Raw genomic sequence first — 23,115 nt, forward strand, 5'->3', positions numbered from 1 at the left:
CACACGGGAGGGGATATCAGTGGGTACCCACACGGGAGGGGATATCAGTGTACCCACACGGGAGGGGATATCAGTGTGTACCCACACGGGAGGGGATATCAGTGTACCCACACGGGAGGGGATATCACTGTGTACCCACACGGGAGGGGATATCAGTGTACCCACACGGGAGGGGATATCAGTGTACCCACACGGGAGGGGATATCAGTGGGTACCCACATGGGTTAATCCAGGACTAGCTGCTGTCCCCAGAAATGTTGCGAACCCAGGCAAGCTCCATTGACAGACGTCTCTGTCTACCATAACGCACCTGTGGAGGTAGTTGTACCATGAGCTTGAGGTTAGAGAGTAAAATCTTAGCATTTGTACATCCAAGATCTGAGAATTGAAATAGAAGGTCCCGAATGATTTCTAATCTCATGGGTGGGTGGGAAAGGGGACGGGAGGAGGAGGGTTTCAAGGGTGGGATGTTGGGTGTGAGTGGGTGGGGAGGGTTTCAGGGTGGGGTGTTGGGTGTGGGTGGGTGGGGAGGGTTTCAGGGTGGGACGTTGGGTGTGGGTTGGTGTAGGTGGGGAGGGTTTCAGGGTGGGGTGTTGGGTGTGGGTGAGTGGGAGTGGGGAGGGTTTCAGGGTGGGGTGTTGGGTGTGGGTGGGGAGGGTTTCAGGGTGGGACGTTGGGTGTGGGTGGGGAGGGTTTCAGGGTGGGACGTTGGGTGAGTGGGTGGGGAGGGTTTCAGGGTGGGGTGTTGGGTGTGGGTGGGTGGGGGTGGGGAGGGTTTCAGGGTGGGGTGTTGGGTGTGGGTGGGTGGGGAGGGTTTCAGGGTGGGGTGTTGGGTGAGTGGGAGTGGGGAGGGTTTCAGGGTGGGACGTTGGGTGTGGGTGGGGAGGGTTTCAGGGTGGGGTGTTGGGTGTGGGTGGGGAGGGTTTCAGGGTGGGGTGTTGGGTGTGGGTGAGTGGGAGTGGGGAGGGTTTCAGGGTGGGGTGTTGGTGAGTGGGAGTGGGGAGGGTTTCAGGGTGGGGTGTGGGTGGGGTGTGGGTGGGGAGGGTTTCAGGGTGGGATGTTGTGTGTGGGTGGGTGGGGGTGGGGAGGGTTTCAGGGTGGGGTGTTGGGTGTGGGTGAGTGGGGAGGGTTTCAGGGTGGGGTGTGGGTGGGGAGGGTTTCAGGGTGGGACGTTGGGTGTGGGTGGGGAGGGTTTCAGGGTGGGACGTTGGGTGTGGGTGGGTTGTTGTGTGTGGGGAGTGTTTCAGGGGTCGATGTTGTGGCTGCTTCAAAAGACAATGTAAATATAAAACAAAAGAAAGATACAGAATGCAGATGGAAACAAGATCTAAAATCCTCGAAAGGAGCCTGGAGCTGCTCAATCCCGACTGCCGAAGAGCTGGAGGAGGAACATGAAGATGTAGATGATGTCTGTGTAGAGACAGAGGGCTCCAAACACATGTTCTTCAGGGCTGAGAGAATAGCGCTTGTTGCCCAACAGAAGCTGTGTATCATAAGCTAGGAACTGTGATAGGAACACAGTAAGATAAAGACCAAAATCAACATTGTAGCTGAACAGGCCCCTGTTAATGAATGCCAATACACATGGTCACTCAACCCTTATTGAACTTGGATCCCTTTGTGTTTCACCCAGGAAAACTCTGCAACCCCACTGCTAAGTCTAGTTGTTCCCTAAATGCTTCCCTGGGTTTTGAAATGTAACTGCTCCAGACATTCACATGTCTAAGCATACGAAGAACTATGGGGATTAAGGAAATGAAGGATCTGTTCCTGGGAGGGTGATTTGCGAGTTTGGAGGAGTTGGGCAAGATGTATGAGCTGGGGCGGGTGGAGGTTTTAGGTATATGAAGGTGTGGGATTTTGCAAGGAAGGTTTTCCCAACCTCCCCGATAGTGCTGAACCTCTCGCCGTTGGAGACGGTGCTGTCAGTGGGGGGTTTGGACAAGGGGGGGGGGGGGGGGGGGGGGGGGGGTTGTCTCAGTGATTTATGGCAGGATTCTGGAGGATGGCATGTCTGTGGAAGGGGTTAAGGCAAAGTGAGAGGAAGAGCTGGGGGCGGTGAAGGAAGAGTGATGGGGATGTGAGGAGATGCAGAGGGAGAATGCTCCCTCGACTTTGTGCGCAATGTTGGAGCTGATACAGCTAAAGGTTGTGTACAGGGTGCACCTCACAAAATCAAGGATCAGCCGGCTGTCCGAGGGGGTGGAGGATGTCTGTGAGCGATGTGGAAGGGGTCCCGGGAACCATGTTCATATGTTTTAGTCCTGCCAGAAGCTGGATAGGTTTTGGAGGAGGTTTTCAGTGCAATCTCGGGAGTCTTGCACGTGGATGTGGAAACCATATGCGGGGTGTTGGATTGGCCGGAGTTGTAGACGGGAGCGGGGCAGAAGTTTTAGCCTTCGCTTCGCTGATCGCTCGTAGGCGGGTCCTGTTGCTGTGGAGTCAGTCTCCCACCTTGTGCCTTGGCGTGGTGGGGGGAGCTGCTAGCGATAAGTGTTCCCTCATGCTGATTGGGCAGTGAGCTAACCAACGCGAGTATAACAGGTCAGCTGATACAGCAGTGGACAAAAAGGAGTGAGGATCCTGAGATATGCAAACGGATCCTGGAAATACTAATGCAGGGTAAATGAACTCCCTCAGTACTGACCCTCTGACAGTGTGGCACTCCCTCAACACTGACCCTCTGACAGTGCAGCGCTCCCTCAGCACTGACCCTCTGACAGTGCAGCACTCCCTCAGTACTGACCCTCTGACAGTGCGGCACTCCCTCAGCACTGACCCTCTGACAGTGCAGCACTCCCTCAGTACTGACCCTCTGACACTGCGGCACTCCCTCAGTACTGACCGTCTGACAGTGCAGCACTCCCTCAGCACTGACCCTCTGACAGTGCAGCACTCCCTCAGCACTGACCCTCTGACAGTGTGGAACTCCCTCAACACTGACCCTCTGACAGTGCGGCACTCCCTCAGTACTGACCCTCTGACAGTGCGGCACTCCCTCAGTACTGACCCTCTGACAGTGCGGCGCTCCCTCAGTACTGACCCTCTGACAGTGCGGCACTCCCTCAGTACTGACCCTCTGACAATGCAGCACTTCCTCAGTACTGATCCTCTGACAGTGCGGCGCTCCCTCAGTGCTGACCATCTGACAGTGCAACACTCCCTCAGTACTCATCCTCTGACAGTGCAGCACTCCCTCAGTACTGACCCTCTGACAGTGTGGCACTCCCTCAACACTGACCCTCTGACAGTGCGGCACTCCCTCAGTACTGACCCTCTGACAGTGCAGCACTCCCTCAGTACTGACCCTCTGACAGTGCAGCACTCCCTCAGTACTGACCCTCTGACAGTGCAGCACTCCCTCAGTACTGACCCTCTGACAGTGCTGCGCTCCCTCAGTACTGACCCTCTGACAGTGCAGCACTCCCTCAGTACTGACCCTCTGACAGTGCCGCGCTCCCTCAGTACTGACCCTTTGACAGTGCAGCGCTCCCTCAATACTGACCCTCTGACAGTGCAGCACTCCCTCAGTACTGACCCTCTGACAGTGCAGCGCTCCCTCAATACTGACCCTCTGACAGTGCGGCACTCCCTCAGTACTGACCCTCTGACAGTGCAGCACTCCCTCAGTACTGACCCTCTGACAGTGCAGCACTCTCTCAGTACTGACCCTCTCACAGTGCAGCGCTCCCTCAGTACTGACCCTCTGACAGTGCAGAGCTCCCTCAGTACTGACCCTCTGACAGTGCGGCATTCCCTCAGTACTGACCCTCTGACAGTGCGGCACTCCCTCAGTACTGACCCTCTGACAGTGCGGCACTCCCTCAGTACTGACCCTCTGACAGTGCAGCACTCCCTCAGTACTGACCCGCTGACAGTGCAGCACTCCCTCAGTACTGACCCTCTGACAGTGCAGCACTCCCTCAGTACTGACCCTCTGACAGTGCGGCATTCCCTCAGCACTGACCCTCTGACAGTGCAGCACCCCCTCAGCACTGACCCTCTGACAGTGCAGCACTCTCTCAGTACAGTGACTGTCCAATTTGTGTTTTTGAATCTCTGTATGGGATTTGACCACATGACGTCCTGACTCTATCCGTTGAGTCATGGGTGACTCTCCTGTATATTCTCCCTCAGAACCATGTTTCTGGGCCTCCCCAGTCTCTACCCTGAACCTCTGATCAAGTCCCTGGGGCTCAGTGCTGTGACTGTTCAGGTCTCTGAATTCAAAACCAAAATGACTCTCAGGTAATATCACCAGAATGAGACAGAGGCTTCAGCTGGGTGTGGCCAGAACGGAGATGGAGTTCCTCACTGCCAGAGTTTGGTATATTCTCCTCTCCAGCACAGGGCTGTTTTCACTGCCTTTGCCCCTCAGCCCTGACCAAGAAGCCAATGCTTGGTAACAGTACTGGGACTGTAATCCGAGTGTTTCATCCACCCAAACTTCAGGAACCAGACAACACAGAACACTGTCATTCAGCATTTTAGCTTCTCCTGTTTTCTGGAGGCTGAAAATGTTTTTATTTTAGTTACCATGGTGAAGACAATAGCTCCCAGTCCTGCGTAAACTGTCTGTAACCAGGGGAGCTGGAATGAAAGTAGCAGAGAAAGCAGTTAGCGCTGTCCTGATCTTTGCATGTGTCTACTTCTTATTCATAATCTTCCTTTCCCAGGTCTGAGAATAGCACCAGGCAATCAGTGTGAAACCAATTCAGACCATTTACCCAAACTCACTTATCCCCACATAAAATGTTTTGTTCAAGCACTAACTAGTTATACTCACATATGACCTTTTTTAAGTTCATGGAGTCATGGAGGCCCTTCAGCCCATCGAAACTGCACTGGGAAAAAGCACCGTGGTACAGTGGTTAGCACTGCTGCCTCACGGCACCAGGGTCCCAGGTTCGATTCCGGCTTGGGTCACTGTCTGTGCGGAGTCTGCACGTTCTCCCCGTGTCTGCGTGAGTTTCCTCGGGTGCTCCGGTTTCCTCCCACAGTCCAAAGATGTGCAGGTTAGGTGGGGTTGCAGGGATGGATCGAGGGACTGGACCTGGGTGGGGTGCTCTTTCAGAGGGTCAATGCAGACTCGATGGGCTTGTGGTAGTCACCACTGATGTATATATTGTATATAGAAGATGTCGGTGTAGGTGCTTTATGGTTAGGCCCTGTACTACAGGTACAGGAGTAGTTCCCTGTCTGCTGGCCCCGCCCGGTAGGCGGAGTATAAATATGCGTGCTCCCCATACAGCAGCCATTTCACCAGCTGGTGTAGGAGGCCACACATCTTAGTGTAATAAAGCCTCGATTGCATTCAACTCGCGTCTTTGTGTAATTGATCGTGCATCAATTTATTACACTAAGTTTTCAGAAGATGAACCTCCACATCAAGCCGGATCACCTGCAGCTGGATCCGTAAGCAGACAACGCCAAAAAGGACTTTGAATATTGGCTAGCCTGTTTTGAAGCTTACATCGGATCTGCGCCAGACCCAATCCCAGAAGCACAGAAGATCCAGATCCTTTACACGCGGCTGAGCTCCAACATCTTTCCACTTATCCAGGACTCGCCGACCTACACAGAGGCCATGGCGCTACTGAAGGAAAACTACGCTCAGCGGACTAACACGCTCTATGCCAGGCACCTCCTCTCCAGGCGCCGTCAACTCCCTGGTGAGTCAGTGGAAGATTTCTGGTGTGCCCTGGTTCCCCTCGTTAGAGACTGTGACTGTCAGGCCGTTTCGGCCGCGGAACACTCGAATTTGCTCATGAGAGACGCATTTATTATGGGCATAGGGTCCGATTACATCCGACAGCACCTCTTGGAAAGGGCCACGTTCGATCTCGCGGAGACAAAAAACCTAGCGCTCTCACTCAGGGTTGCTTCACGCAACATCCAGGTTTACGACCCCGACCGTGCAGCCCAACCCCCCAGTACATCGTGGACTCCGCAGACGGCCGCCCTATCGTGGACCCCATCAGTGACCCCCCTCAGCCAACCCCACGCCTGTGCCGCGTGGCAGCCAACCAACCCCGGAGGACCCAAATGTTACTTCTGTGGGCAGTCCAAACACCCCCGACAGTGCTGCCCGGCCCGGAGCGCCCTCTGCAAGGCCTGTGGCAAGAAGGGACACTTCACTGTGGTGTGCCAGGCCCGCTGAGTCGCTGCTATTGTTCCGGCACCTCCCACGTGCGGCCAGTGGGCACCGCCATCTTCCCCTCCTTGGACCACATGCGGCCCGTGGGCGTCGCCATCTTCTTCGACTCGCAACGCGTGCGGCCCGTGGGCGCCGCCATCTTGTTCCCCCCAGGACCAACAGGCACCGCCATCTTGTTTTCCCCACGACACGTGTGGCCAGTGGGCGCCGCCATCTTACCCGACTCCGAACCCATGCCTCCCGGGCACCTCATCTGGCCGCTCGTCGCCTGCAACTGCCGATGACCAGCCGCGTCTTGCCTCGGTCACGATTGACCAGTCTCATCCACACAACCTTGCAACTGCTTCAACCAAAGTGAAGGTCGATGGGCACGAGATCTCCTGCCTGCTGGACTCTGGGAGCACCGAGAGCATCATTCACCCCGATACGGTAAGGCGCTGCTCTTTCGCAGTACACCCCGCTAACCAGAGAATCTCCCTGGCCTCCGGGTTCCACTCCGTGGCGATCCGAGGGTATTGCATCGCCACTCTCACTGTCCAAGGCGTGGAGTTCAGCGGCTTCCGCCTCTACGTCCTTCCCAACCTCTGCGCTGCCCTGCTACTTGGCCTGGACTTCCAGTGCAATCTCCAGAGCCTAATACTGAAATTCGGCGGGCCCTTACCACTCCTTACTGTGTGCGGCCTCGTGACCCTAAAGGTCGACCCACCTTCCCTGTTTGCAAACCTAACCCCGGATTGCAAACCCACCGCCACCAGGAGCAGACGGTACAGTGCCCAAGTCAGAACCTTCATCAGGTCCGAAGTCCAGTGGCTGCTTCGGGAAGGCATCATCGAGGCCAGCAACAGCCCCTGGAGAGCCCAAAACTGGGGAGAAACACAGGATGGTCGTTGACCACAGCCAGACCATCAATCGGTACACGCAGCTCGACGCGTACCCCCTCCCATGCATATCTGATATGGTCAATCAGATTACACAGTACCGGGTTTTCTCAACTGCAGACCTCAAATCTGCCTACCACCAGCTCCCCATCTGCAAGGCGGACCGCCCATACACTGCGATCGAAGCAGACGGCCGCCTTTACCACTTTCTTAGGGTTCCCTTTGGCATCATCAACGGGGGTCTCGGTCTTCCAATGGGAGATGGACCAAATGGTTGACTGGTACAGGCTGCGGGCCACTTTCCCGTACCTGGACAATGTCACCATCTGCATCCGCGATCAGCAGGACCATAACGCCAAGCTTGCCAAGTTTCTCCACACCGCCACTCTCCTCAACCTGACCTACAACAAGGAGAAGTGCATGTTCCTCGGCTATGTGATCCAGAACGGAGTTCTGGGGCCCGATCCCGATCACATGCGCCGCCTCATGGAACTCCCCCTTCCCCACTGCTCCAAGGCCCTCGAACGATGCCTGGGGTTCTTTTCTTATTACACCCAGTGGGTCCCAAACTACGCGGACAAGGCCCACCCGCTCATTCAATCCGCTGTTTTTCCCCTGACGACCGAGGCTCCTCAGTTTTGGGCTCTTCAACCGTATCAAGGCCGACATCGCCAAGGCCGCGATGCACGCGGTCGGCGAGACGTTACCATTCCAAGTCGAGAGCGATGCATCAGACGTCGCTCTGGCCGCTACCTTCAACCAGGCAGGCAGGCCTGTGGCATTCTTTTCCCGCACCCTCCATGCCTCCGAAATTCGGCATTCCTCCGTTGAAAAAGAGGCCCAAGCCATCGTTGAAGCTGTGCGGCATTGGAGGCATTACCTGGCCAGTAGGAGATTCACTCTCCTCACTGACCAACGGTCGGTTGCCTTCATGTTTAATAACACACAGCGGGGCAAGATCAAAAACAATAAAATCTTGAGGTGGAGGATCGAGCTCTAACCTGCAACTACCAGATTTTGTATCGCCCCGGTAAGCTCAAGTAGCCGCCTGATGCCCTATCCCGAGGTACATGTGCCAGCGCACAGGTGGACCGACTTCGGACTCTGCACAACAACCTCTGTCACCCAGGGGTCACACGTTTTACCATTTCATCAAGGCCCGCAACCTGCCCTACTCCATTGAGGAAGTCAGAGCAATCACCAGAGACTGCCAGGTCTGCGCGGAGTGTAAGCCGCACTTCTACCGGCCAGACCGTGCGCGCCTGGTGAACTTCAAAGGGCCCCTCCCCTCCACCGACCGAAACACGTACTTTCTCAGTGTGGTCGATGAATACTCAAGCACTCAACACCAACTTTGCTCTGTTCGGCTTCCCCGCCTACGTCCACAGCGACAGGGGATCCTCATTCATGAGCGATGAGCTGCGTCAGTACCTGCTCAGCAGGGGTATTGCCTCGAGCAGGATGACCAGCTACAAGCCCCGGGGAAACGGGCAGGTGGAGCGGCAGACTGGGACGGTCTGGAAGGCCGTCCAACTGGCCCTACGGTCCAGAAATCTCCCAGCCTCCCGCTGGCAGGAGGTCCTCCCCGACGCCCTTCACTCCATTCGGTCGCTCCTGTGCACCGCGACTAACGAAACCCCCCATGAACGTCGCTTTGCCTTCCCTAGGAAGTCCACCTCCGGGGTTTTGCTCCCGACATGACTGGCAGCTCCAGGACCCGTTCTCCTCCGTAGACACGTTCGACTCCACAAGGCGGACCCGTTTGTTGAGAGGGTACAGCTACTTCAAGCCAACCCGCATTATGCCTACGTAGCGTACCCTGACAGCCGCCAAGACACATTCTCCCTCAGGGACCTGGCACCAGCTGGTTCCATACACACACACCCCCCCGACCCGGCGCCACACACCTTCGACCCGGCGCCACCCTCCCCTCCCCTTTCGACACGCTCCCGGAGTCACCGAAGACCAAACCGACGCCGGAGTCGCCGCCAGCACTGCGGCGCTCTCAACGACAGATCAAGGCTCCGGACTGCCTGAATTTGTAATATTATCTGTACTTTTAAAACACTCTTTCTGTATCTAGTTCTCCACCACCCCCGGCGGACTCAATTTTTTTAACAGGGGGTGAATGCGGTAGTCACTACTGCTGTATATCAGAAGATGTCGATGTAGGTGCTTTATGGTAAGGCCCTGTACTACAGGTATGGGGGTAGTTCCCTGCCTGCTGGCTCCGCCCAGTAGGCAGAGTATAAATATGTGTGCTCCCCGTACAGCAGCCATTTTGCCAGCTGCTGTAGGAGGCCACACATCTCAGTGTAATAAAGCCTCGATTGCATCCAACTCTCGTCTTTGTGTAATTGATCGTGCATCAGGGCCAAATGGCCTTCTGCACTTTCAGGATTCTATAATTCTATAGCAGTGTCAGAGGGTGAATTTTGGTGATAGGGTCGATAATGCAGTAAGATTTAAGATAGTTGTGGAAAAGTAATTGAAGACGTCATAAAAGGACCAAAGGTGGACTGGAAATTCTGAAGATTCTGAATTGGGGAAAGGCCAATTTTAATCGGATAAGACAGGATCTGACCAATATGCACTGGAAACAGCTAACTGTGGGAAAATGCACATTAGAGCAGTGGAGATATACAGCATTGGATATTGAAAAAAAGGCAGGGTTATGGAAAATTCAGGAGGCTCAGAGTAGTGGATGTCCTAGAGGAGTATAGAAAGTGCAGAGGGTATTTAAAAAAGAAATTAGGACTTCGAAAGGGGGCATGACAAAACACAGACAGGCAAAATAAAGAAAAATCCCAGTGGTGTTCCATAACTACGTCAAGGGCAAGAGGGTAACCAGGAAAAGTGTAGGGCCCATTAGGGACCAACGTGGTAGGCTGTGCATGGAACCAGAAGACGTAGGTGAGATATTAAATGAGTATTTTGAAGGGGGGGGGCAATGAGCCCCCCAACCAGGCTGATCACCTGGAATGTTCGAGGATTAAATGGGCCGGTTAAGAGGGCGCGCGTGTGTTCGCACATCTTAGGTGACTGAAGGTGGACGTGGTAATGTTGCAGGAGACGCACCTTAGAGTAACGGACCAGATTAGACTGAGGAAAGGCTGGGTCAGTCAGGTCTTTCACTCGGGACTGGATTCAAAGACTAAAGGGGTCGCAATCCGGATCAATAAGCGGGTGGTGTTTGAGGCAGGTAGAATAGTTTCGGATGTGGGAGGTCGGTACATTATGGTCAGTGGGAAACTGGAGGGGGTGCAGGTGGTATTGGTGCAGAAGCACCAAGTTGGGATGATGTGGAGTTTATAAAGAAGATGCTGGGGAAGATACCGGACCTGGACTCACACAGGTTGGTCATGGGAGGGGACTTCAACACAGTTATTGACCCTGGCTTGGACCAAGCTCGAAAACAGGCAGGGTGCCAGCAATGGCAAAGGAACTAAAAGGGTTCATGGAGCAGATGAGGTGGGGTGGGGGGGGGGGGGGAGAATCCATGGAGATTTGGGCAACCGAGGGTGAAGGAGTTCTCCTTCTACTCACACATGCATAAAGTGTACACTCGGATCGATTTCTTCATTTTGAGCAGGGCTTTACTGGCAGGGCTGGTGGACACGGGATACTCGGCGATCACAATCTCAGACTATGCTCCGCAATGGGTTGACCTGCAGGTTGGTAAAGACAGTAACCAGCGCCCGCACTGGAGGTTAGATGTGGGTCATTTAGCTGACGAAGAGGTGTGCGAGCGGCTGAGGAAATGTATTCAGAACTACCTGCAGGTCAACGACACGAGGGAAATGTCAGCAGCGGTGGCGTTGGAAGCACTGAAGGTGGTGGTCAGAGGGGAGCTGATCTCGATACGGGCCGACAGGGAGGAGGTGGACAGGGCAGAGACGGACCGACTGGTTAAGGAGATACTACAGATCGATAGGAGGTATACGGAGATCCCAGAGGTAGGGCTTTTAAGGGAACGGCGGAGGCGGAGTTCGGCTTGTTAACCACAGGGCGGGCGGTGCAGCAGCTGAGAAAAGCGAGGGGGTGATCTATGAGTATGGAGAGAAGGCCAGCAGAATGCTTGCACAGCAGCTTAGAAAGAGGGAGGCAGCCAGGGAGATAGGGAAAGTAAATGATGGAGATGGGAACCTGGTTGGAGACTCAGCAGGGGTGAGTAAGGCGTTTAGGGATTTTACAGTAGGGTGTATAGGTCGGAACCCCCTACGGGGCCGGAGGGGATGAGGCACTTCTTGGAGGGGCAGAATTTCCCAAAGGTGGACGGGGAGCTGGTAGAAGGGCTGGGGCCCCCGATCGGGTTGGAAGAGATAGTGCAGGGTCTGAAGGCCACGCAGTCGGGTAAAGCCCCTGGGCCGGATGGGTACCCTGTGGAGTTTTATCAAAGGTTCTCTGGGATATTGGGGCCGGTGTTGATGAGGATGTTCAATGAGTCAAGGGATAGAGGGGCGCTGCCCCCGACGATGTCACAGGCCACAATTTCACTGATTCTGAAGCGGGACAAGGACCGGAGCTGTGTGGGTCCTACAGGCCGATATCCCTGTTGAATGTGGACGCCAAATTGCTGGCCAAAATGTTGTCCTCCAGGATTGAGAATTGTGTTCCGGACTTTATTGGGGAAGACCAGACGGGGTTAAGGGTAGGCAGTTGGTGGCCAATGTAATGAGATTGTTAAACGTGATCATGATGCCCCCGGAAGGTAGGGAGGTGGAGGTAGTGATCGCAATGGATGCAGAAAAGGCTTTGATCGGGTAGAATGGGATTATCTGTGGGAGGTACTGGGATGGTTCGGATTTGGGCGGGGCTTTATTGACTGGGTCAGGTTGCTATATCCGGCTCCTGTGACAAGCGTACGGACGAATAGGACTACATCGGACTATTTTAGACTGCACCGGGGGACGAGACAGGGATGCCCTCACTCCCCACTGTTGTTCGCGCTAGCTATAGAGCCGTTGGCAATTGCTCTGAGAGCCTCAAGGGGCTGGAAGGGGCTGGTCCGGGGGGGGGGGGGGGGGGGGGGGGGGGGGAGCACAGAGTCTTGCTCTATGCAGACGACCTGCTTCTATTTGTATCGGACCCAATGGAGGGGATGGAAGAAATCATGAGGATTCTAAGGAAATTTGGCCGGTTTTCAAGGTATAAGCTAAATATGGGGAAAAGTGAGATGTTTGCGGTCCAGGCGAGGGGACAGGAGAGGGGATTGGGGGAGCTGTCGTTTAGATTAGTTGGGGAAGCTTTAGGTACCGAGGCATTTAAGTGTCGCAGGAATGGGACTGGCTGCATAAATTAAATCTGGCCAGACTAGTAGACCAAATGAAGGACGATTTTCAGAGGTGGGACGTGCTTCCGTTGTCACTGGCTGGGAGGGTGCAGACGGTGAAGATGACGGTCCTCCCGAGATTCCTATTCGTGTTTCAATGTCTTCCCATCTTTATTCCAGGTCAATATTCCGCTTTGTTAGCCGAGTGGGTGCGTGCGGAGGAGGCCTCCTGCATGGGGACCTCCCTCCGGGCCCTCGCCACGGCAGCACTCCCATCCCCACCCAAAAAACACTCCAGCAGCCCAGTGGTGACAGCCACCCTCCAATCCTGGAACCAACTGCGGCAGCAATTTGGCCTGAACAAAATGTCGGACAAGGCTCCCATCTGCAACAACCATAGGTTCAAACCAGCACTGACTGACGCCACCTTCAAAAGGTGGAGACAGGACGGGGGGACACTGACACTCAGGGACCTATACACGGACGACAGGATTGCAACACTGGACGAACTGACAGAGAAATTTCAGCTAGCTGGGGGGAACGAGCTACGGTACCTGCAGCTCAAAAACTTCCTACGAAAGGAGACAAGGACGTACCCACAACCGCCACGACAGACACTACTGGAAGACCTACTGGACACAAGTATCCTAGAGAAAGGGAACTGTAGTGACATGTATGGCCGACTGGTAGATAGGGACGACACCGTCTGGACGCAACAAGAAGGAAATGGGAGGACGACCTGGGGATGGAGATAGGGTGGGGACTCTGGAGCGAAGCACTGCATAGGGTCAACTCCACCTCCACGTGCGCAAGGCTCAGCCTGACGCAACTAAAAGTGGTACATAGAGCCCACTTAACGAGAAACCGTATGAGTAGGTTCTTCCCGGAGGTGGAGGACAGATGTGAGCGGTGCCAAAGAGGCCCGGCCAACCACGCCCACATGTTCTGGTCTTGCCCCAGACTTGTGGAGTACTGGACAGCCTTCTTCGAGGCTATGTCCAAAGTGGTGGGGGTGAGGGTGGAGCCATGCCCGATAGTGGCGGTCTTCGGGGTTTCAGACCAGCCAGATCTATTCCTGGGGAGGAGGGCGGACGCCCTTGCCTTTGCCTCCCTGATCGCCCGCCGTAGAATCCTGTTTGGCTGGCGGTCAGCAGCACCGCCCAGAGCTGCAGACTGGCTGTCCGACCTCTCGGATTCTCTCCAAATGGAGAAAATCAAATTCGCCATCCGAGGGTCGGACGACGGCTTCAACAGAACGTGGGAGCCATTCATGCAATTGTTCCGGGACCTGTTTGTGGCCAACGTACAAGAGGAAGAATAGTCGGGGGAAGGTAGCCGGCGGGGAGGGGGCGGGCTACGGGCTCGTTACGGGGGTTTGATGGCTAGCTAAGGCCCAAAACCAAACTAAATAAATGCCAATAAACATGTTGGGGAATGTAAAATATGTATGCCGGCAAAGAGGGGGAGGCCACAGTTATTACTACGAAGATGCTCACCTGTAAATATATATGTTAATTTTTGCGTGTTTTTTTTTCACTCTCTAACAATTTGTAATTTGTTCAATATAAAACATGAAAACTGAATTAAAAACATTTATTAAAAAAAATATTCCGCTTTGTTTGAGCGGGCAAGACCCCGGGGGTAAGGAAGGTAATGCTTGAGCGGAGTCGGGGAGAGGGCGGGCTGGCGCTGCCAAATTTTAATAACTATTACTGGGCGGCGAATATAGCCAGGATCAGGAAGTGGGTGGTGGGGGAGGGGTCAGCATGGGAGCGTATGGAGGCGGCTTCATGCAAGGACACCAGTCTGGAGGCGTTGGTAACTGTGCCTCTGCCGTTCCCGCCGGCATGGTACTCCACCAGCCCCGTGGTGATGGCTGCCCTGGGGGAAATGGAGGAGACATTTGGGAGCAGAGGGAGCATCGGTCTGGTCCCCAATCTGTAATAATCACCGGTTTGCCCTGGGAAGTATGGATGGGGGATTCCGGATATGGCGGAGAGCAGGGATTGAGAAGATGGGGGATATGTTTATAGAGGGCAGCTTTCCGAGTATGAGGGGGCTGGAGGAGAAGTTTGGGTTGGTGAGGGGAAACTAATTCAAGTATCTGCAGGTGCGGGACTTCCTACGTAGACAGGTGTCAACCTTCCCGCTCCTACCGCTGAGGGGGATTCAGGACAGGGTAGTTTCCAGAGGCTGGGTAGGAGAAGGGAGCGTCTCGGACATTTACAAGGAACTTATGGGGTCAGAGGAGACGCAGACCAAGGGGCTGAAGCGCAAGTGGGAGGAGGAGCTGGGAGGTGAGATAGAGGATGGTCTCTGGGCGGACGCGTTGAGTAGAGTCAACACGTCCGCAACATGTGCCAGGCTTAGCCCGATACAATTCAAGGTCGTTCATCGGGCTCACATGACAGTGGCCCAGATGGGCAGGTTCTTTGGGGTGGAAGACAGGTGTACAAAATGTGCGGGAGGGCCAGCGAACCATGTCCACATGTTCTGGACATGTCCGAAGCTTAGGGGATTTTGGCAGGGGTTTGCGGACGTCATGTCCACGGTGTTAAAAACAAGGGTGGCTCTGAGTCCAGAGGTGGCGATTTTCGGGGTGTCGGAAGACCCAGGAATCCAGGAGGAGAAAGAGGCAGACATTCTGGCCTTTGCTTCCCTGGTAGCCCGGAGACGGATACTATTAGCTGGGAGGGACTCAAAGCCCCCGAAGTCGGAGACCTGGCTATCGGATATGGCTAGCTTTCTCTGTTTGGAGAAAATCAAGTTCGCCTTAAGAGGGTCAGTGTTAGGGTTCACCCGGAGGTGGCAACCGTTCATCGACTTCTTTGGGGAAAATTCATCGTGGGGGTGGGGGGTGGGGGGAGGAGAAGTTTAGATTAGAGTAGGGGTTAATAAAAGTGGGACCTGTAAGGGAGGGAGACGGCTTTTGCACTATGTTTTTAGTTTCATGTACATTGTTTATTTTGTTGTTGTTATAATACCAAAAATACCATGTGTTCACTCTGGAGAAGGACGATGTAGGTGTAGGAAGCAGGAAGGGGGACTGTGATATAATGAACAGAGAGGGAGGAGGCGGCTTAAAAGTGAATAAATGCCCAGGCCCAGGTTAGATGTATCCCAGGCTGCTGTCTGAGGCACATGAGGAGACTGCAGGAGCTCTGATGCTAATTTTCAAATTCCTTCTGGCAACAGGAGAGGTGCCAGAGGACTGGAGGACTGCTAACATCATGTCACTATTCAAGAGGGGAAGTAGGGAGAAAACAGGTTAATACATGTGTAGCCACCTGGGCTACTGTGAAAGAAAATCCGTTAACATATTAATGAGGCAATACCGGGCGAGTCCCAGATACATTGGACACAAGTTAAGCACAAATTGATACATTCTATGGAAGGCCAGACCCTGTGGCGCCAGAGAAGCCCAAGACAAAAGGTCCCAAGAACCGCCCCAGCAACCAAGGTACTGCCCTAGGATTGGGGGGTTCAAACATATCGATTGGAAAGAGACCCAATCGATTCCAAGCAGGTAAGGGAGTCCGCCCAAAGGGGCGCGGACCCCCTGGGACCTATAAAAGAAAGGTCCCACACATGGTTCAGTCTCCTGTCTCCGGGCTCCTGTCTTCTACTCCAGCCGTCGAGCAGCAGCCACCAACAAGTAAGTGCCTAACGACGACGAACCGCTACCAGACATAGGCACTCCTGACACCCTTGGCAATTGATAGCAATCCGAAGTCTGCAGGCCAGAGCAGAGCAAGAGGCCTTGTTCCCTGACCTCGCAGTTCCTTCGAGATAAGTATTAGTTGTTTAGCGGTAGGAGTAAGTTTAATCCTTTAGCGTGTGCATGGGTAGTTATTATAATTGTATTATAATAAACTCTAGTTGTTTGGACTTACTAATTGGTGTATGGTTTTATTGCTTTGAACTTCACCTTGAAGCTTGTGGCGGTGTCTTAACGGCACCTGGCGACTCCAGAGCTTAGAACGAGAAACAGAGCCAAAGTGAGTGTTAAGCACACTCACCCAGTACGACCAACACATGCCAGTGAGACTAACATCAGTGGCAGAGAAATTATTGGAAAAAATTCTGAGGGTCAGAATGAATCTCCAATTGAAGACAGTAAGAAATCTCCTTCCTCATTCACCTGAGGAAGGAGCAGCGCTCCGAAAGCTAGTGATTTGAAACAAACCTGTTGGACTTTAACCTGGTGTTGTAAGACTTTTTACTGTGCCCACCCCAGTCCAACGCTGCCATCTCCACATCATGGCTCCAATTGAAGAGGCAAGGATTCAAGGACAGTCAGCATGGTTTTGTCAAAGGGAGATCATGTCGAACAAATTTTATTGAATTTTTTGTGGAGGTGACGAGGTGTGTCGATGAGGTTTTTGAAAGCGTCCCCATGGGAGGCTGATGAAGAAGGTAAGAGCCCATGGGATCCAGGGCAATTTGGAAAACTGGCTCAGTGGCAGGAGGCAGAGGGTGGTGGTTGAAGGTTGTCCTTGTGACTGGAAGCCTGTGTCCAGTGGTATTCCGCAGGGATCGATGCTGGGTCCCTTGCTGTTTCTACTGTACATTAATGATCTAGACGTGAATGTGGGGGCTTTGATCAGTAAGTTTGCAGATGACATGAAAATTGGTGGTGTAGTAAAAAGCGAAGAGGATAATTTTAGATTACAGGACGATATAGACGGGCTGGTCAGACGGGCACAACGGTGGCAAATTAAATTTAAACCTGAAAAGTGTGAGGTGATGCATTTTGGGAGGACTAACAAGGCAAAGGCATACACAATGAATGAGAGGATGCTAGGGAATACAAAGGACCAGAGGGATGTTGGGGTTCATCCATAGATCACTGAAGGCAGCAGGACAGGTAGACAAGGTGGTTAAAAAGCGATATGGGAGACTTGCCTTTATTAGCCGGGGCATAGAATACAAAAGCAGGGAGGTTATGATTGGATTGGATTGGTTCATTGGCACGTGTACCAAGGTACAGTGAAAAGTATTGTTCTGCGTGCAGCTCAGACAGAAGTTGGAAGAGTGAGTAAGCCGGGTGGGAGGGGTCTTTGATTATGCTGCCCGCTTACCCCAGGCAGCGGGAGATGTCGATAGAGTCAAGAACTGTTTAATAAGCAGGTTAGGCCCCAGATGGAGTACTGTGTTCGGTTCTGGTCACCACACTATAGGAACAAAGTGGTTGCATTGGAGAGGGGGTAGAGGTGATTCACCAGGATGCTGCCGGGGCTGGTGCGTTTCAGCTATGAAGAGAGACTGGTCCACAAAATCAGGCGGGGAGGGGGGGGGAAACCTCACTGAGGTCCACAAAATCAAGAGGGGTAAAGATAGGATAGATAGCAGAAAGCCTTTCCCCTCAGTGGAGGGGTCAATGACCAGGGGCATAGATTTACGGTAAGGGTCAGGAGATTTGGAGGGAATGTAAGGAAAAGCTCTTTCACCCAGAGGGTAATGGGAATCTGGAACACGCTGCCTGAGAGGGTGGTGGACGTGGGAACCCTCACAATAATTTAAGAAGCATTTTGATGAGCACGTTGTGGTAAACCACTGTTAGTATATTATATGTATTGTTACTGTATTACGTATATTGCGGTAAACCACTGCCTGCTGGCTCCGCCTCCCCTCGAGCTCGGTATAAAGGTGGCGGACCTCCGGCCCTGCCCCAGTTCGGGATCAGAGGCCAGGAGGCTTTCTGTTTAGCTTATTAAAGCCTCAGTTTCGTTCACTACTCGTCTTGAGTTCATTGATGGCACATCACACGTGACACACCAGAGCACACAAGGCTGTGGACCAACTGCTGGAAAATGGGATCAGTGTAGACAGGGGCTTGATAGCTGAAGGGCCTCTGTCTGTGCTGTGAAACTCTGTGACTCGATGAAGGGTTTTGAAAGAACCAATTAGGAGAATTGATCCTCTGACAGCCAGAATGATAAACAGCAGAGAAACAGCTTTAAAAGGTGATGTTTCATTTCTTTGAGAATATCTCCACATGGATTCTGATTTTGGGACCTCAGCTTGAGTGTTGTGTTCGATTCCAGCCCCAGACTTTAGGGAGGATGCCAGGGGCTCGGAGAGTGTGTAGAGGGGATTTATTAGGAGGTGGCACCAGGGATGAGGGACTTTGGTTACATGGAGAGACTGGGGAAGCTCGGATTGTTCTCCTTGGAGAAGAGAAAGTGATTTAATGGAGGTGTTAAACATCACAAAGATTTCCCAGGGTCAGTAACCGTGGCTACAAATTTAAGAAAACTGGAAAAACAGGCAGAGGTGAGGATGCAGTGCCTGGAAGAATCATGGGTTGGATTCTCCGCAGCCCCGCGCCGAAATGGCTTTTGGCACGGGGGCGGAGAATCCAATTTCATACCGAAATAGGGCCTGGTGATTCTCCGGGACCTGAGAATTGCCGTGTTCGCGGAGTACTCGGGGGGCCATTGCCAAAGACCCGCTCAGCAATCCTCCGCTCCCGACCGGCCAAGTCCCCGATGGCGTGGTTCTAACCTTCTATCGCCGTTTGGGAAGCTTGTGTGGCGGCTGCGGACTCAGTCTGCAGCCACCCTAGTGGGGTGGGGGGGGGGGGGGGGGAAATTGGACACGGTGGGGGTGGGGGGCCTTATAAGCGGATGGGGGACAGATCGGGCAGGTCGGGGGGGGGGGGGGGGGGGCGGCCTACATTTTGCAGCTGCCCCCGCAGTCCGAGTCCGACATGGCGCTCTGCGCGGCAGCTGGAGGCCGCCGCCATGCTTCTGCGCGGACTCGAAACCGGAAGTGCGGGGTCCCGTGTCCTTAGCTAGAGCTGTGTGAATCCCTGCTAGCCCCCGCAGGTGACTGAATTGGATGATCGTTTTTAGCGGAAACTCGGGAGTGAAACACCAGCGTTTTTGCGCCGGCGTGGGGATCATAGCCCCATGTTGGGAGAATCCAGCCCCATAGCTCTCAATATTGAGGTGGTGCGGTGTTAGTGTGAGCAGGGAGGGTGGGAGGAATGGGGCAGTGTGGGGTGCTGTGGGGAATAGTGTTGGGGTGAGCGTGGGTGGATGGTCGGGGCGGTATGGGGGGCGGTCTGTGGGGTATATGATAGTGAACCAGATGGGTTTTTACGACAACGAGAATTGTTCATTAATTCCAGATATTTATATTGAATTCAAAGTCCACCATTGAACCCAGGTCCCCAAAGCATTAGCAGTCCAGTGGAGTGACATTGCCACTGTGCCATCGCCTCCCTGGTTACAGGCCTATGGAGAAAGAGCTGGGGGAGTGGGACAAACTGGATACCTTTATACCTAGCACAGACCTGCTGGCTGAATGGCTTCTTTCTGTGCTGTAAGATTGTAGGGCAATTAATCTGATTATTAAAGGCAGTAAATGTTTTTGTGAATTGCACATTTAGTTACAATTGCTCAGTCTGTCCATTTTAGATCCATATCTATTGAAAAAACGTAATGTTTTTAAAAATAAATTTAGAGTACCCAATTATTTTTTTCAATTAAGGGGCAATTTAGCGTGGCCAATCCACCTACCCTGCACATCTTTGGGTTGTGGGGGTGAAACCCACACAAACACGGGGAGAACGTGCAAACTCCACACGGACAATGACCCAGGGCCGGGATCGAACCTGGGACCTCAGTGCTGTAGACAGCAATGCTAACCACTGCGCCACCGTGCTGCCCTTACTTAATGTTTTAATGATTTTGTGTGTAGATAAATATTTCTAACAGTGACAATTCAGAGACTGTTTACTGTGAACGTAGTGTTTTGAACTTTGAGCATCCTGTGCACTTTCCTGTCATTTTGCAGCTTGTCAGGATGTGGCTATGTTGAAGTTTCTTACTTACATATCCGAATGGGACAGTGAAGACCATGACCAACCCAGTGATCAACAATGCCATCATTAGCCCAAACATCAATCCATGGCAAGAGGTAAAGTCAAACTGCAACAAGAAGTATCAGTTAACAGGAGGAATTTACCCAACTAATGCCCAACATTGCCGAGAACCCCAGAGGCCAAGGAAGGGGATGGTTAACCCAGCAGGAACTTGCCGACAGCCTTCCCCTCACTCACTCTGACCACTCTCCCTCCCTGCTCAATGCTCTCTCTAGTTCCTGTGCAGTGAACCATCTCCATCCCTGTCCATCAACCTCTCCCACCAGCCCTCCTCGGCTCTGCAACTCCGAAGCAGTCACTACTGTTCCCTGACAGGTACGGCAGCCATTTTTGTACAGAAAGATCCAACATACTGCATCAAACAAAATGAGCCGATCACCTCAAAACAAAACAGAAAAAAGCTGGAAAAAACTCAGCAGCTCTGGCAGCATCTGTGGATAGAGGGAAACGAGAGTTAACGTTTCAAGCCCAATTTTCTTGCTCATTTCCAGCAACCACAGTATTTTGATATATTTGGACAGTTCCTGTGTTCTGGTTATTCTGATTCAGGGAGGAAGGTTGAACAAGACAGTGGTAGAATTAAATACTTAGAGATGAGAGGGAATAACGGGCCTCCACGACAGTGCTGCACTCCCTCAGTCCTGACCCTCTGACAGTGCAGCACTCCCTCAGTACTGACCCTCTGACAGTGCGGCACTCCCTCAGTCCTGACCCTCTGACAGTGCTGCACTCCCTCAGTCCTGACCCTCTGACAGTGCAGCGCTCCCTCAGTACTGACCCTCTGACAGTGCAGCACTCCCTCAGTACTGACCCTCTGACAGTGCAGCACTCCCTCAGTACTGACCCTCTGACAGTGCAACACTCCCTCTGTACTGACCCTCTGACAGTGCGGCACCCCCTCAGTACTGACCCTGACAGTGCAGCACTCCCTCAGTACTGACCCTCTCACAGTGCAGCACTCCCTCAGTACTGATCCTGACAGTGCAGCACTCCCTCAGTACTGACCCTCTGACAGTGCAGCACTCCCTCAGTACTGACCCTCTGACAGTGCAGCACCTCCCCCAGTACGGACCATCTGACAGTGCAGCACTCCCTCAGTGCTGGGCCTCTGACAGTGCAGCACCCCCTCACTACTGACCCTCTGACAGTGCGGCACTCCCTCAGTACTGGGCCTCTGACAGTGCACCACCTCCTCAGTACTGACCCTCTGACAGTGCAGCACTCCCTCAGTACTGACCCTCTGACAGTGCGGCACTGCCTCAGTACTGGGCCTCTGACAGTGCAGCACTCCCTCAGTACTGATCCTGACAGTGCAGCACTCCCTCAGTACTGACCCTCTGACAGTGCAGCACTCCCTCAGTACTGACCCTCTGACAGTGCAGCACCTCCCCCAGTACTGACCCTCTGACAGTGCAGCACTCCCTCAGTACTGTCCCTCTGACAGTGCAGCACTCCCTCGGTAATGACCCTCTGACAGTGCAGCAGTCCCTCAGTACTGACCCTCTGACAGTGCAGCACCTCCCCCAGTACTGACCCTCTGACAGTGCTGCACTCCCTCAGTCCTGACCCTCTGACAGTGCAGCGCTCCCTCAGTACTGACCCTCTGACAGTGCAGCACCTCCCCCAGTACTGACCCTCTGACAGTGCTGCACTCCCTCAGTACTGACCCTCTGACAGTGCTGCACTCCCTCAGTCCTGACCCTGACAGTGCAGCACTCCCTCAGTACTGACCCTCTCACAGTGCAGCACTCCCTCAGTACTGAACCTGACAGTGCAGCACTCCCTCAGTACTGACCCTCTGACAGTGCAGCACTCCCTCAGTACGGACCCTCTGACAGTGCAGCACCTCCCCCAGTACTGACCCTCTGACAGTGCAGCACTCCCTCAGTGCTGGGCCTCTGACAGTGCACCACCTCCTCAGTACTGACCCTCTGACAGTGCAGCACTCCCTCAGTACTGACCCTCTGACAGTGCGGCACTGCCTCAGTACTAGGCCTCTGACAGTGCAGCACCTCCTCAGTACTGACCCTCTGACAGTGAGCCACTCCCTGAGCACTGACCCTCTGACAGTGCAGCACGCCCTCAGTACTGAATCTCTGACAGTGCAGCACCTCCCCCAGCACTGACCCTCTGACAGTGCAACGCTCCCTCAATACTGACCCTCTGACAGTGCAGCACTCCCTCAGGACTGACCCTCTGACAGTGCAGCACTCTCTCAGTGCTGACCCTGTGACAGTGCAGCACTCCCTCAGTACTGACCCTCTGACAGTGCAGCACTCCATCAGTACTGTCCCTCTGACAGTGCAGCACTCCCTCAGTACTGACCCTCTGACAGTGCAGCAGTCCCTCAGTACTGACCCTCTGACAGTGCAGCAGTCCCTCAGTACTGACCCTCTGACAGTGCAGCACTCCCTCAGTACTGACCCTCTGACAGTGCAGCACTCCCTCAGTACTGACCCTCTGACAGTGCATCACCTCCCCCAGTACTGACCCTCTGACAGTGAGCCACTCCCTGAGCACTGACCCTCTGACAGTGCAGCACGCCCTCAGTACTGAATCTCTGACAGTGCAGCACCTCCCCCAGCACTGACCCTCTGACAGTGCAACGCTCCCTCAATACTGACCCTCTGACAGTGCAGCACTCCCTCAGGACTGACCCTCTGACAGTGCAGCACTCTCTCAGTACTGACCCTGTGACAGTGCAGCACTCCCTCAGTACTGACCCTCTGACAGTGCAGCACTCCATCAGTACTGTCCCTCTGACAGTGCAGCACTCCCTCAGTACTGACCCTCTGACAGTGCAGCAGTCCCTCAGTACTGACCCTCTGACAGTGCGGCACTCCCTTATTACTGACCCTCTGACAGTGCAGCGCTCCCTCAGTACTGACCCTCTGACAGTGCAGCACTCCCTCCGTAC

The 23,115-nt window shown here is 53.7% G+C and overlaps 1 protein-coding gene across 5 annotated transcripts in view; it reads right to left on the reverse strand.

Annotated features, from left to right (window-relative positions):
• Nucleotides 1-1,183: 1,183 nt before the first annotated feature.
• Nucleotides 1,184-23,115, reverse strand: part of faim2a (Fas apoptotic inhibitory molecule 2a) — a 394,729-nt gene continuing 372,797 nt past the window's right edge. For 2 of the 5 annotated variants that reach the window (XM_038808514.1, XM_038808513.1), the window contains exons 10-12: nt 20,149-20,244; nt 4,537-4,590; nt 1,358-1,504 (exon numbers count right to left, since the gene is read on the reverse strand). In XM_038808514.1, coding sequence (XP_038664442.1) covers nt 1,358-1,504; nt 4,537-4,590; nt 20,149-20,244 — 297 coding nt within the window. Of the gene's footprint in view, nt 1,505-4,536; nt 4,591-20,148; nt 20,245-23,115 lie in introns of all 5 variants that reach the window. The other 3 variants (XM_038808515.1, XM_038808517.1, XM_038808516.1) reach the window with 3 other exon arrangements.

This window comes from Scyliorhinus canicula, chromosome 10 (genome assembly GCF_902713615.1).
Source record: "Scyliorhinus canicula chromosome 10, sScyCan1.1, whole genome shotgun sequence".
Lineage (NCBI taxonomy): Eukaryota > Metazoa > Chordata > Chondrichthyes > Carcharhiniformes > Scyliorhinidae > Scyliorhinus > Scyliorhinus canicula.